The sequence below is a fragment of the Ranitomeya imitator genome, chromosome 1 (genome assembly GCF_032444005.1).
Source record: "Ranitomeya imitator isolate aRanImi1 chromosome 1, aRanImi1.pri, whole genome shotgun sequence".
Taxonomy (NCBI): Eukaryota; Metazoa; Chordata; class Amphibia; order Anura; family Dendrobatidae; genus Ranitomeya; species Ranitomeya imitator.
The window spans coordinates 1,177,097,523-1,177,112,712 of record NC_091282.1 but is presented as its reverse complement, the minus strand read 5'-3'; the positions used below and the strand labels follow the sequence as shown (position 1 = coordinate 1,177,112,712).

The following is a 15,190-nucleotide window of genomic DNA, read 5'->3' as shown; positions in this document are numbered from 1 at the left end:
ATGGTGGATGGAGGCTTCCCAACCCCTGCACCGTCCTTCTCACCCCAGGCACCCCTCGCCTGTGCAGCAGATTCTCCATCGGGGTAAGTGTCTCGGGGGAAGGGGGGGTCGGCTGTTCAGCGGTCCGGAGGGCTCCCTCTTAGCAGCGGCACATTTTTCTCTGGGCCCCATAACTTCCGGTCCTCAGCGGCTGCGCGCCGGGCCGAAGCCGCAAATTTAATCCCCGGCTTCGGCCTAGCTGCAGGCCGCATCCCGATAGGCCCCGCCCCCTTTTCGCGTCATCTTGCGGCGCCGCCCCTCGGTCCTGGCGCTTCTCGCCGCCTGCGAGATCTCTCTCCTGATCTCGGCGGCCATCTTGGATTCCTTCACTGCACGCCGCAGCTCCAGCTCTCTCAGCCGCAGCTTCCCCCACGTGCAGCGCTGTGATCGCCGGCCGTCGCCTAGGTCTCCCTTCCTCTGCGGGACACAGGACCTCGGGTAAGGAGACCACGTCAGCCTCTCCTCTGCAGCGCCGCCCTCGCTTCCATAGTTTATAGACCCTGTGGTCTATCTTGCATTAGGTACACCATGTCCCAGTCAAGGTCTAAAAAATCCTCTAAGGTGCATACGACCTTTTTTTCTGCGTGTACCACCTGCCAGGCTCCACTTCCTCGGCCTCAAAGTTCCCCCCTGTGCTCAGCCTGCGATGCCTCATGTGCCCAGGAGCCCTCCACCGCCACCGACTCCGGCGTATCTAGTCCCCCCGCGTGGGTCGCTTCACTTTTGCAATCCGAGGATTTTTTTAGCCAATGCCATCAATCCATTCAGAACCCGCCTGGGGAGCGGGGCAATCCTTTACATGTGTTAAGAGATCCCTCCATAACAGGGGAATCGTCGGCCAGCAGGGGCCGCTCTCTCCGGAAGGAGGCATGGTCATCCAGAAAACGGATCCGCACTACCTCTCCTGAGCACTCTCCTCTTCTGGCAGTTCCACCTCTCGCTCACCCTCTCTGGGGGCTCGTAGCGTTCACGACTCGGAATATGAGTCCGATGTTTCCTTAGACCCGGATGCTCCGGAGTTTAGATCTACTGTTGACTCCCTCATTGAGGCAGTCAATTATGCACTTAAAGTGGACGATGACGCTAATTCTGCTCCGGACCACTCAGTCTCCTTTACTAGAACCAAGCGTTCTCACAAGACTTTCGCCTCTCACCCAGATTTTCTGGATATAGTCAGGCGACACAGGGAGCGTCCAGATAAGCGTTTCACGGGCAAAAAGACCCTGGAATCGAAGTATCCTTTTTCAGCAGATCTCGTGAAAGACTGGACGGAATCCCCACTAGTAGATCCTCCGGTTTCGCGCCTTGCTTCCAAAACGCTCTTATCCGTTCCGGATGGCGCTTCGATTAAGAATCCCACTGAAAGCCGAAAGCCAGCTAGATTCCCTAGCTCGCTCAGTGTACGAAGCCTCAGGTTCTTCCCTATTTCCCTCCTTCGCCGCGGCTTGGGTGGCCAAGGCAATGGTTTCCTGGGCAGATGCTCTAGCGAAATCCGTTCATGAACAGGATCTCAGAGATGGCGGACCTTGCTAAACAGATTGCCATGGCCGGTGATTACGTGATGTACGCATCTCTCAATGCAGCGAATTGCGCAGCAACGGCGGCCTCAAACGCCATCACTATCAGAAGAGCTATTTGGCTCAGAGAGTGGCGCGCAGATTCCTCCTCTAAAAAATCTCTGGTTTCTCTCCCTTTTCAGAGCGGGCGTCTTTTTGGAGAAAAGCTAGACCAGCTTATTTCCGACGCTACAGGGAGAAAGAGCAAGTTCCTTCCCCAACATAGGCCCAAGGCGGCCTTCCAGCGCCAGCCATATTTTCGCTTTCGGCCTTTTCGAGCCAGTCCAGCCTGGTCCAATCCTGCCGCTTTTTCCAGATCGGACCGATCCGCTCGCTCAGACAGAGACGTTCATCCCTCTTTCAGACCGAATCCGTCCTGGCGAGGAAAGCCTAGGCAGCCCTCCACCAGAGGCTCCAGGCCTCCCAAATTCCCTTCACAATGACTCGGGAACGGTGCCAGTCGATTCCACCAGAGTAGGCGGACGTCTACTTCTTTTTCAGCAAGCCTGGCTCTCCGTCGTCCACGACGAATGGGTCAGGGATCTGGTGTCGTCTGGCTGCAAAATAGAGTTCTCTGCTTCCCCTCCTACTCGTTTTTTTCCCTCTCATCTCCCCAGTTCGGGAGCTCAGTCTCGCGCCCTTCTTTGCGCCATTCACTCCCTCCGCCAGAGCAGGGTCATTGTTCCAGTTCCGGAACACGAGAAGTTCAAAGGTTTCTACTCAAACCTCTTCGTCGTGCCAAAGAAGGACGAGAAAGTGCGCCCCATTTTGGATCTGAAGCTCCTGAACAAGTACGTAAAGGTACGGCACTTCAGGATGGAATCGCTCCAGTCGGTCATCTCCTCAATGGAGAGAGGGGAATACTTGGCATCGATAGACATCAAGGATGCCTATCTTCACATTCCAATATTCCCACCACATCAAAGGTTCCTCCGCTTTGCCATTTTAGAGGACCCTTTCCAATTCACGGCCTTACCCTTCGGTCTTGCCACGGCACCCAGGGTATTCACGAAGGTCATGGCGGCCGTCATGGCCATTCTTCATTCTCGAGGAGTGGTCGTGTTGCCTTACTTAGACGACCTCCTCATAAAGGGTCCGTCTTTTCAGGCCTGCGAGGCAAGCGTCCACATTACCTTGGATTCTCTTTCGTGCCTGGGCTGGTTGATCAACTTGGACAAGTCCTCTCCCGTTCCTGCCCGACGGATCTCCTTTCTGGGAATGATCCTGGACACTTCAAGGGGTCTGGTCTTGCTTCCTTGGTCCAAGGCCCAAGAGCTTCAGCAAGGAGCTCGAACGCTCTGCCATCCTCGCCCGCGACCCATGCGGTTCGCCATGAAGATCCTGGGCAAAATGGTTGCAGCAATCGAAGCGGTTCCTTTCGCTCAACTCCATCTCCGCCCCTTGCAACAGGCTCTGCTGGACAACTGGGACAGGAGTCTCTCATCTCTCGACCGTCCTTGCCCATTGTCTCCGCGGATCAGACAATCTCTTGTATGGTGGACCCTGGGTCCCTCTCTTCTCCAGGGGAAGTCCTTTCTCCCGATCCGCTGGTTAGTGGTAACTACCGACGCCAGTCTCCTCGGCTGGGGTGCGGTGTTTCTTCACCACTCTGCCCAGGGTCGTTGGACAGTTCGGGAGTCGAGGCTCCCTATAAACATCCTGGAGATTCGTGCGATTGTTTTCACGCCCAGCTCGCGGGTCACCCAATACGAGTCCAATCGGACAACGTCACAGCGGTGGCTTACATAAACCACCAGGGGGGTACCCGCAGCAGGGCGGCGATGCAGGAAGTCTTCCACATTCTTCGTTGGGCCGAAACCAACCATTCCACCATTTCCGCGGTGCACATTCCGGGAGTCGAAAACTGGGCGGCGGACTTTCTGAGCCGTCAGGGCCTTGCCTCGGGGGAGTGGGAACTCCATCCAGAGATTTTTCGACAGATCTGCCTTCGCTGGGGGACCCCGTACGTGGATCTGATGGCGTCCAGATTGAACGCCAAGGTTCACAACTTCATTGCTCGTTCTCGGGATCCCCAGGCTATCGGAGTGGATGCGCTGATATCAGTTCCAACTCCCGTACGTGTTTCCTCCACTCCCCTTACTGCCGAAGGTGATCCGAAAGATCAAGACAGAGGGGGTTCCGGTCATTCTGGTCGCCCCAGATTGGCCACGTCGCGCTTGGTACGCGGAGCTCGTTCAGCTCGTAGCCGACGTCCCCTGGCGGTTACCAGACCGCCCAGACCTGCTTCTCCAAGGGCCGATCTGCTACCAGAGCTCAGGGGCCCTACGTTTAACGGCGTGGCTGTTGAAACCTGGATTCTAACTCAAGCTGGTTTCTCTCAGCAGGTCATTCCCACCATGATAAGCGCTCGCAAGGCGTCTTCCGCTTCCATTTACCACCGCACCTGGAAAACCTTCTTCTCATGGTGCAGGCTCCGAGGTCGCCCTCCGCTCGTTTTCTCTATTCCTTGCATCTTGGATTTCCTTCAGTCCGGTTTGGATTCCGGCTTGGCACTGAGTTCCCTCAAGGGTCAGATCTCAGCGTTATCCATCTTGTTCCAACGCAGGATCACTGCCAACCTTCAAGTCAAGACTTTCATTCAGGGGGTCTCCCATGTGGTACCCCCCTACAGAATGCCGTTAGAGACCTGGGATCTCAACTTGGTCCTGGGGGCTCTTCAGGAACCTCCGTTTGAACCCCTGCAGGACGTTCCGCTTTCTGTCCTCTCCTGGAAGGTTGTCTTCCTTGTAACCGTGACGTCTATCAGAAGGGTCTCAGAATTGGCCGCTTTATCCTGCCGGGCTCCTTTTCTTGCCTTTCATCAGGACAAGGTAGTCCTACGCCCTTCTCCGGCCTTTCTCCCTAAGGTGGTCTCATCTTTTCACCTTAACGAGGACATCATTCTTCCCTCTTTTTGCCCGCAGCCCAAACACAGGGTTGAGAAGGCCCTTCATACCCTGGATGTGGTACGGGCCCTTAGGAGATACATTTCCAAAACGGCTCATTTCAGAAAATCGGACGCCCTTTTCATGCTCCCGGAGGGTCACAGAAAGGGTTTGGCTGCGTCTAAAGCCACGATAGCCAGATGGATTCGATCTGCTATCCAGGAATCCTATCGGGTCAGGGGCAGTCCTATCCCGGCGGGGATTAGAGCACACTCCACTCGGTCGATGGGTGCTTCCTGGGCCATCCGGCACCAGGCAACAGCGGAGCAGGTTTGCAAGGCTGCAACGTGGTCCAGCCTGCATACTTTCTCAAAGCACTACAAGGTCCACATTCACTCCTCTGCGGACGCGGCCCTTGGCAGGCGTATTCTGCAAGCGGCCGTTGCACATTTGTAGTCAGATGGTACACGGAGTTATTTGGTTGTATTGTTTCCCTCCCAGGGACTGCTTTGGGACGTCCCATGGTCCTGTGTCCCCCAATGTGGCGATGGAGAAATAGGGATTTTTGTGTGTACTCACCGTAAAATCCTTTTCTCCGAGCCACTCATTGGGGGACACAGCACCCACCCTTTTAGCCTTACGGCTCGTTACCTTTTTCAGGTTTTGACTGTTTTTGACATGTTATACTCTAATGTTACTTGATATTTTGTTGTTATTCTCCTACTGCTTTTGCACTGAACTGGGTCTCTGGAAGCCAGCATGAGGGTGTATACTGCAGGGGAGGAGCTAACCTTTTTTTTGTCTCAGCTTAGTGTCAGCCTCCTAGTGACAGCAGCATAACACCCATGGTCCTGTGTCCCCCAATGAGTGGCTCGGAGAAAAGGATTTTACGGTGAGTACACACAAAAATCCCTATTTTGTGAAGAACCTCACATTTTCCCCCCTCATATAATACAAGAGCAGTTCTTCGATTCCAATTTTTGGAGCATGTTGGCAGTCAAGCTGTATAAATAGTTTTCTTCAGTGTGTGTTTAATGGCGGGGACGTTGTCAGCATTTTAATTTCACAACCGCATTTGAACAATTTCCAAACCAAATAATATTTTTTTTTCCCCCTCATTGTTTCAGAAATAGAACTTTTACAATGGTCTTGAAATAATCCATTGAGTAAAACCAGACTACAGGTTCTAACCCAAATAACCTGTTTTAGGTTTGCCGCCATTAAACGTCTCCAGTGCGAAGTCTAGCTCTGCTGAATCTTCCATGAGAGAACGGCTGCGAGAAAAACTGAAAGCTGGAAGGGTGAGCAGAAGTCTGTGCATTCCAGGATTTCAATGTGATTTTTATTTTTTTTTTTGTTCTGCAGATGTCATCAATTAAAAAAAAAATATATAAATATATTTCATGTTAAGTTCATGCATCATAGATTGAAGGGTTAAATAAAGTGCAACTCCAACCTTACAATGTGAGGAATGTCATGACTGCGGCCTTTTGAGGTTGGAAATGTGGGAGAGTGTCCTTTCCGATGCTCATCGCCTCCGCCGTCTCCTGCACCATGATTGCCGGAGGCCAATGACAATGTAATAGCAGCGGGTGGGCTACTGAAGGCCCCTGTGAAATTTTGTCATATCCTTCAACATCACAGTATTGCAATATATTGTGCAAACTTTCAAGTGGTGGCAGGTTCAAATTCCCTAAGGGACTAATAAAAAATGGCAAAAATTAAAAATTATATAAAAAATAAATAAAAGATCCCTTTTCTCGCAATGTAAATAAAATCTTCATGTTTAATTCTTATCACAATATTTATGCTATCCCCAATATCGTAACTTCTGCCTGCCCCCCCAAAAAACTAGAAAGTCATATGGACTCCAAAATGGTAATTTAAATGCTACAGCTTGTACCAACCCCCCCCAAGCCCTTATACAATTCTATTGACGGAAAAACAACAAATATCTAGTGATCTAGTGCCTATAGGGCAAGGAGGAAAAATGTAAAACGACGAGAGGCCCCACAGGGACTCTGTCGTAGCCAGCTCAGACCATGCAGTGCAGAAACTTTTAGTTGGCAGGAACCCTTTGTCAAGTTTATCCACTATCTTCCCTAAAGAGCTTCGTTACAGCCAATCTTACATGAAAATTTTTCCCCATGGCATGCACATCTATATTTAAAGGGGTTGTCCTGCCTTAGGCTACAAGTCTGCAGTTACTCTGTGTACTACACGCTGTGAAAATTCTGCAGTGGCGGACACGTGACCTCATGTATGCGATTTGCATACAGGTGATCTCATGCCGACTAGACGTGTCTGGCCTCACTCAGTGCAATAAGGCTGTGCACGTCTAGTCGGAATGTGGCCGGAAGTATGCAAATCGCATATTCTCTGAAGATTCCTACAGTGACTGTAGACTTGTAGCCGTACAACCCTTTTAGCAACTCATTTTTCAAAGTCCCGCTCTTTCACTACAGTCCTGCTGTTCTATTACGGTATCACTGATATTGGAAAATAAATCCTATTTTAGTTTGAAATCTCCACTTGCATTTCATAGGCTATAATCAACCCTGAGTATAACGTGACTTTAAAATGACCTTCTTCTCTGGTGATCCATTTGTGTATCCGCTGTTTTTCTCTGATCATCCCAGACCAGATGAGACTCCGGTGCAGCCAAGTCACTTCCATACGTAGGTAATTGACCAGATAAACTCTGGTTTGTTTCATCCCTCACGTGAGATATGCATCACTGTATAATAGGAAGAGACGCTGTCAGGGCGGATTCTGCTCACAGCGGAGTGTATGCGCCAGAGGCCCGGAGCGGTGAGATGTGATTCTAGTGCAGACGTCCGATGCTCAGCATTTTCTGCATTGATATTACGATTTTTATGATTCAGTCTAAAGCAGAGAGTATACTCCAGCAAGAGTCGCCGTCCGTCTCCCCGCGAAGCCTTACTAGATCCAGACTTTCGGACACAGAGGCGAAGTTTGACGATAAGGTGAGTGCTGCGGATCAGGGACCTTCGCTTCAAAGAGGTAAAATCAATTTGTAAAAAAATAAAACAAAAATTTCTTACGCTTTACTAGTTTTATATATCTATACTAGATATCTTTTTGGGTAACTTTTCGACAAATACAATGTTTTGTAGTCACATTCAGTGTTCACATGTACAGGCCTAAAGTGCAATATCACATAGGGCCTGTGGACATGAGTGGCGCTATTTCTGGAAGGATGCAGCCATTTTTTTCTTTATACAACCTCTTCAATGGATTGTTTGTCGGCTGATAACATGACATCATCATGGATTGTTATAGTGCTTAGCTGAGGCATCCCAGTAATTAATAATCCATAAAGGATGAGGCTATTTATGGCTGATTGTGCTTCTTGTATGTTTGTCTAATGGTCCCACAGCAGGACGTCATCCCTCTTCAGAAAGCAAAGGATGTGGAGGCTCAGCTGTCTTCAAGAGTGAGATTTCGAGATGCTGCGAGGACGGTTGAGAAAAAAGCCCATGTAAGTCCCACTGTTGGGATCCATCCATTTATTACCTTTCTGGAATAATTTTTATTAAAAGGGTAAAGTCTATTCTGGATTCTCATCTCTGGGCCAAAGCAGAGAAGGATTACAAAGAGCATCTCTCACTCTGGAGGACCATTATGTGTAATCCCCCACTTTTCCTGTGATGGCGCTGCAGGAGAATTAAACACTTTTCTGTATGGAATCCCACAGATTACAGCTGATCACAATACTGTGTGATTTACTTAATGACACTATCACCCATAGTTGGAAGTATGGATTGCCCAAACTGGAAAACACATTTCAAGAGCTTTAACTAAACATTTTATTTTATTTTTTTTTATAATTTTGTCCAGCATGAAAGTTGTGAAGCTTTGCAAAATCACTTTATTGGGAGATTTTTCTTCATCCTTGTGAAAAAAAAAATGCATTCAAATGGCTTCAAAACCCCTGCTTTTCTCTGATTTATTTGCCTGCCTTCAGCTGCATTGATATCGGTCGTGGGTCAGTACTAGTGATGAACAAATGTGCTCGGATAAGGTGTTATCCGAGAATCTTGGAAAAAATATATAGCTATATGCTTGAAAAATATATTCAAATTGCCCCATCTGCATAATTCATGTCCGATAGCTGCTTGTTAGGCAATCCCAACATAGTAACATAGTAACATAGTTAGTAAGGCCGAAAAAAGACATTTGTCCATCCAGTTCAGCCTATATTCCATCATAATAATCCCCAGATCTACGTCCTTCTACAGAACCTAATAATTGTATGATACAATATTGTTCTGCTCCAGGAAGACATCCAGGCCTCTCTTGAACCCCTCGACTGAGTTCGCCATCACCACCTCCTCAGGCAAGCAATTCCAGATTCTCACTGCCCTAACAGTAAAGAATCCTCTTCTATGTTGGTGGAAAAACCTTCTCTTCTCCAGACACAAAGAATGCCCCCTTGTGCCCGTCACCTTCCTTGGTATAAACAGATCCTCAGCGAGATATTTGTATTATCCCCTTATATACTTACACATGGTTATTAGATCGCCCCTCAGTCGTCTTTTTTCTAGACTAAATAATCCTAATTTCGCTAATCTATATGGGTATTGTAGTTCTCCCATCCCCTTTATTAATTTTGTTGCCCTCCTTTGTACTCTCTCTAGTTCCATTATATCCTTCCTGAGCACCGGTGCCCAAAACTGGACACAGTACTCCATGTGCGGTCTAACTAGGGATTTGTACAGAGGCAGTATAATGCTCTCATCATGTGTATCCAGACCTCTCTTAATGCATCCCATGATCCTGTTTGCCTTGGCAGCTGCTGCCTGGCACTGGCTGCTCCAGGTAAGTTTATCATTAAGTAGGATCCCCAAGTCCTTCTCCCTTGGGGATCCGCGGGGACTCTATCATTTTTTTTCGAGCATGCCCAAGATTCTCGGATAACGCCTTATAAGAGCATGTTCGCTCATCGCTAGTCAGCACTCGCATCAGCTTATCCCCAGGTGCTGTGCTGATCCATCACTGCCATCATCGGTACTCCAAATGAGTACGTTCTGATATCAATGTAGATGAAGGCAGAAAAATAGACTGGTAAAAAGATGGGGTTTGGAAACCACTTATACGTAATTTTTTAACGAGCATAAAGATAAATCCTGTAAATAAAGTAATGGCCAAAGTCTCATAATTCTGGACAAAACTATTAATTTAAAAAAAAAAAAAAAAAGTTGAATCGCCCTTTAAAAGGAATCTGTCAGCAGGATTTTATACCCTAAACTATTTATAAATGCATGTAGCTCTTTCACAGACAAGTCCAGCATTGCCCTTTACATGGCCAGTCTGTTACTCCGTTTCTGAAATATCAGTGATTAAATTGATATGCAAATGAGGCTGAAGAGCTATTTGTAGATCTGAAGCCTCTGTCACTCCAACTTTATTCCCCACCCAGTGCCGCCTCCTACATGACTGATGGCTCGTATTTGCATAGTGGTAAAAGGAGAGCAGCTCAGCCCTCAATAAGCAGGAAGGGTATAATAGATAGCAGGTGATTGATAGTTTAGGGAGGTGGAGTTTACAGTGGTCCCTAGTAGGTGGGACCAGTTGGCCAGAGTCAGGGCCATTGAACAAATGGATTTAGCCAACTCCGCTTTTCAGTACTCCAGTTATACTTTGTTTTTTTTTTTCAGGCCTCCAATGGATTTCCCACTGCTGAAGAATCCTTCAACTTCTTTACTTTAGACTTTCATCCAGAACCAAAAGAACCTAAGGAGCAAGACCAAAAGAAATCGGAAGCACCCCCTAGAAAGGAGGACTCTAGTTCAAGGGTTGAACAAGACCAAGCAGAGGAGGGGGAAGACGGAATGGTGGGTGCATAAAGAGGCATTTTCTGAAGCTGTTCTGCTACATGTGTTGAATGTACACAATGTATTGTCATCCTGTCCTAAAAATGTATTAATATGTATCACAAGATGGATTGATTATTTTGGAAGGCTCACAAGTTCCTCTGCCATGAAATAGTGTTGTGATGCCTAATAGGGTTTGTAGTTAATGGACCTTCTGCACCCCTGTATTGTTAAACTATTGGATATATAAAACAAAACCATAATCATTTATTTTTTCACAGCAGCTTTGTTTTATTTTCTATGATAAAATAAAGTTGTTACCAATACTTACAGAATGGTAGACATCTAGGATCTGGTTGAAAAAAGATCTTCTATTTAAAGCCATCTTTAGCTGTCAAGCAGTGATGAGCGAACCACTGAAAGTTCAGGTTCGGCAGGTTCGACTGAACAGTTGAAAAAAAAGAAAAAAATTTGGTTCGGATACCTGAGTCAGATGAATGGGGGGCCCGAACATCCGTTGTTTGCCACACTGTCATTTGCATGATAGCGTGAGCCAGAAACTGTGACTGGCTGTAAAAAGTTTACTGCCGGTCACAGAGGCGTCGACTGATGAGAGAGTACTACTCCCATCAGCCTATGCCTGCTGCTGCAAATAGCAGCGAGAGCAGGCATGGCTGATGGAAGTATTTATCAGACTGCGCTATAAATAAATTAGAAAAAAATGACGTGGGGTCTTTCTATTTTTGACAACCAGCATGGCAAAACTGACAGCTGTGGGCTGCAACTTTCAGCTGTCAGATGGCTGGTTATCAAATAATTAAAAAAAAAGTGTGGGGTCCCCTACATTTTTGACAACCAGCCAAGCTAAAGCAGACGCCTGGGGGCTATTATTGTCAGGCTGGTAAGGGGCCATGTATATTGCCCCCCCCCCCCCCATACCTAAAAAGAGCAGCCCGCGGCTGCCCCAGAAAGGCGCATCTATTAGATGGCCCAATTCTGGCGATTTGCCTGGCTCTTCCGTTTTGCCCCGTGGCGGTTGCAAGCGGAGTTCATATTTGTGGGGTTGAGATCACCTTTGTATTTTCAAGTGACATCAAGCCCAGCAGTTAGCAATGGAGAGGTGTCTAGAGGATGCCTCTCCATAACTAACCCCATAGTCATATTGTCAGTAACATACATTCAGTATAAAGTCCTTTATTTGAAATAAAAATACACATGTCCCATTACCAGCTTGAGAATACCAGCTCCCAGCTGTCTGCTTTAACTTGTCTGGTTGTCAAAAATGGGGGGGGACCCAGGCCTTTTTTTAAATTTTTAATTATGGATTTAAATAAATAAAACTGAGTGAGAACCCCTCACAGATGAGGGTTGCGGCCTGCAGCTGTCAATTTTGCCAAGGTTGGTTTTCAAAAATAAAACAGACCCTGCTTCATTTTTTTTTTTAATTTTTATTGCGCGGGCTGATGAATTCTTTTATCAACCTCACCTGATCTCGCTGTTATTAGCGGCAACAGGCATAGGCTGATGGGAGTACTACTCACATCAGCTAAGGCCTCTGTAACCGGATGTATACTTTTATCGCCGGTCACAGATGATGGTGCTTTGACCAGTGGAAATAATCTTACTTATGATAAGAGCTAACGGTGTTTCTCGCACTGTCATGCAGATGACAGAGTTGGAAACACCTGATGTTCTGGATGCTGAACCCATGTAACGACACAGACTTCCTGGAGAAGTCCATGTTAAGGGTATGTGCACACATTGCGGATTTTGCTGCAGATCAGCAGAGGATTGGCCGCTGCGGATTCGCAGCAGTTTTCCCTGAGTTTACAGTACCATGTAAACCTATGGAAAACATAGCATTGTTTATTCCGCAGCATGTCAATTATTTGTGCGGATTCCGCAGCGGTTTACACCTGCTCCATAATAGGAATCTGCAGGTGGAATCCGCACAAAATCCGCAAAAAAATCGCGCTAAATCTGCGGTAATCCCACAGGAAATCCGCAGTGCGGTTTACTTGTGGATTTACCAAAAGCGGTGCAGAAAAATCCGCACAACTTTCCGCAACGTGTGCACGTGGCCTTAGGGTTCGTGCCTGAATAGTAGGTGTTTGGTACGGACTCGGAACTTTACTGTTCGGGTTCAACTATCACTACTGTCAAGCTGTTGAAAAAATATATTAAATTCTGTATGTTTTGGGGAGACAACCACTATTGCCTTCAGTACACATTCCCCTTTCTAGTTGTCAGACACCCGTTTATAGAGTCCAGGATGGCATGTCCACCAAGCTGAGAATGAGAATGAATCTATACGGGAACAATATTATCATTAGCAACTATTAAAATGTGAATGTTTCTAGCATGATTGGAGCTTACTAGTGGCTGTTGGTTAATTTGCATATAACAAAAGACAATTAACAATTATCTCTGAATATGTGGGGGCAATTAACCCAATTATGGCTTTATTATCAAACTGGTCAGCTTTATTCCTTGTTATCCCTCCCTTTTTTTTTTGCTGACTACTACTGTGGGTGCTTCCTCCTTGTTCTTGCAGGCATTGCTAACCCTGTCCTGTGCAAGAAAGAGAGAGCACAAAAACAGGCGCTAATTAATTACAGCATACACATTATGTCACTCCTTAACTGATAAGAGCAGAGTACTGTTAGCCAACTGTCCTGCCAATTCTAACCTAAATGCTATGTAAAGGTATTGCACAGATTTTACAGCTAAATAATTGTAGGACATATTTTATGAAGGCTATTTAGAAAACTGCTTGAATTTGTGTTAGGGAAGAAAATGACTAAAGTATCTAAAGTTTCCATTACCTTGCAATAAGTTGTTCAAATATAGGCAACTACTGCATATATTCGAGTATAAGCTGAGATTTTCAGCCCATTTTTGGGGGTCGGCAGGGGAGGGGGAGCGGGGGCTGTCTAATTATGCTCACCTGCTCCTGGTGCAGTCCCTGGCTCCCCGGCGCCCCAGCTTCTTCCTGTACTGAGCGGTCACATGGTACCGCTCATTACAGTAATGAATATGTGGCTCCACCTCCCATAGAGGTGGAGCCGCATATTCATTACTGTAATGAGCGGTAATGGTGACCGCTCAGTACAGGAAGAAGCTGCAGCGTCGGTGAGCCAGGAACTGCATCAGGAGCAGGTGAGTATAATGGGGAGGGGAGCGCTGCGCGATATTCACCTGCTCCTCGTTCCGGTGCCGCTCTGTCTTCAGCGTCTTCTGCAGTGACGCTCAGGTCAGAGGGCGCGGTGACGTGGTTAGTGCGCGCCTTCTGCCTGAACGTCAGTGCAGAAGATGCTGAACATGGAGACGGAACGAAGTCAGGTGAATATTGCGAGTGCCGGGGGCCTGAGCGACGGAGAGGTGAGTATGTGATTTATTTTTTTTATCGCAGCAACAGCAAATGGGGCAAGTGTCTGTATGGAGCATCTTATGGGGCAATAGCGTTTGTGCAGCACTATATGGGGCAAGTGTCTGTATGGAGCATCTATGGGGCCATAATCAATGTTTGTGCAGCACTATATGGGGCAAATATCTTTATGGAGCATCTTATTGGGCCATAATTAACGTTTCTGGAGCATTATATGTGGCAAGTGTCTGTATGGAGCATCTTATGGGGCCATAATTAACGTTTCTGGAGCATTATATGTGGCAAGTGTCTGTATGGAGCATCTTATGGGGCCATAATCAAGGTTTGTGCAGCACTATATGGGGCAAATATCTTTATGGAGCATCTTATGGTGCCATTATTAACCTTTATGCAGCATTATATGGGGCATATTTTAATATGGAGCATCTTATGGGGCCCATCATAAACTTTATGGAACATTATATGGGGCTCCTGATTCAATATGGATATTCAAAAACACTGAACCTACTGATGTCTCAATTAATTTGACTTTTATTGGTATCTATTTTACTTTTGACATTTACTGGTAGCTGCTGCATTTTCCACCCTAGGCTTATACTCGAGTCATTAAGTTTTCCCAGTTTTTTGTGGCAAAATTAAGGGGGTCGGCTTATACTCGAGTATATACGGTACTTTTCATTTATCCATTCAACAAATTTTAGGAGAGAAAGAGGTTCTGCTCAGAATGATCTTATATTGTTGAGCTTCACTTCTCAAAATTTTGAAGAACAGCTAAAAACGACAAAATCAGTTGTTATGGTATTTTATTGGGTGACAATAAATATTAGAATTAGCTACTCTAAACCCACAGATTTATAGGTAGATGGTAGCATTGGCTAAGTAGCTGCCAAATTCTTTGTGTTTTTTTCATGATGAGCCATTATTGCAGATTACAGGGACACCAGCAGACCCTCCCTAATTAACTAAAGCACCTTTGAATTTCAAATTAGTTTTCCTTAAACTATTTTGTTAGACCTTAATAGCAATTACTGATTCAATTTTGCAGAGCATAAGATCATTTAAGTGATTAAAAGACTATTGAAAGGTATGAATACGTAATAGTGTATCAACAGAATAATGCAATTATGTGCTAGGGAGATCATTTCTCTTTCTCTTCTGTTGCTGATCTCCATAAATGAAATCATAAGGTCCTTTATTGTTCTGACAAGGTGACATTGTTACAGGGAGAAGAGGAGTCTTTGGTTCCTGAAGATGACCTGTTTCTCATTGACCAGACGGCACGTGACTTCATAGAGCTGACGGCTGCTGAATATGAAGGATATCGCAGCCGGTTGCAGAAAGAACAAGACATTTTTTTCTCCCCGAGCTTTCGACAAGGTGACAAGCCGACTTACAGTACATCACATAATGTTTTCATTTAAAATAGAAGCTGCTGTATGTCTGTACAAAGAGATGAACTCATTTTCCCTATTAGGGAAATCTGAG

The 15,190-nt window shown here is 46.5% G+C and overlaps 1 protein-coding gene across 1 annotated transcript in view; it reads left to right on the top strand.

The window, feature by feature from the left end:
- CC2D2A (coiled-coil and C2 domain containing 2A) overlaps positions 1 to 15,190 on the top strand; it is a 149,469-nt gene that overhangs the window by 32,492 nt on the left and 101,787 nt on the right. Inside the window, exons 4-8 of the mRNA XM_069744723.1 lie at positions 5,690 to 5,781; positions 7,366 to 7,467; positions 7,881 to 7,982; positions 10,162 to 10,338; positions 14,929 to 15,082. Coding sequence (XP_069600824.1) covers positions 5,690 to 5,781; positions 7,366 to 7,467; positions 7,881 to 7,982; positions 10,162 to 10,338; positions 14,929 to 15,082 — 627 coding nt within the window. The remainder of the gene's footprint in view (positions 1 to 5,689; positions 5,782 to 7,365; positions 7,468 to 7,880; positions 7,983 to 10,161; positions 10,339 to 14,928; positions 15,083 to 15,190) is intronic.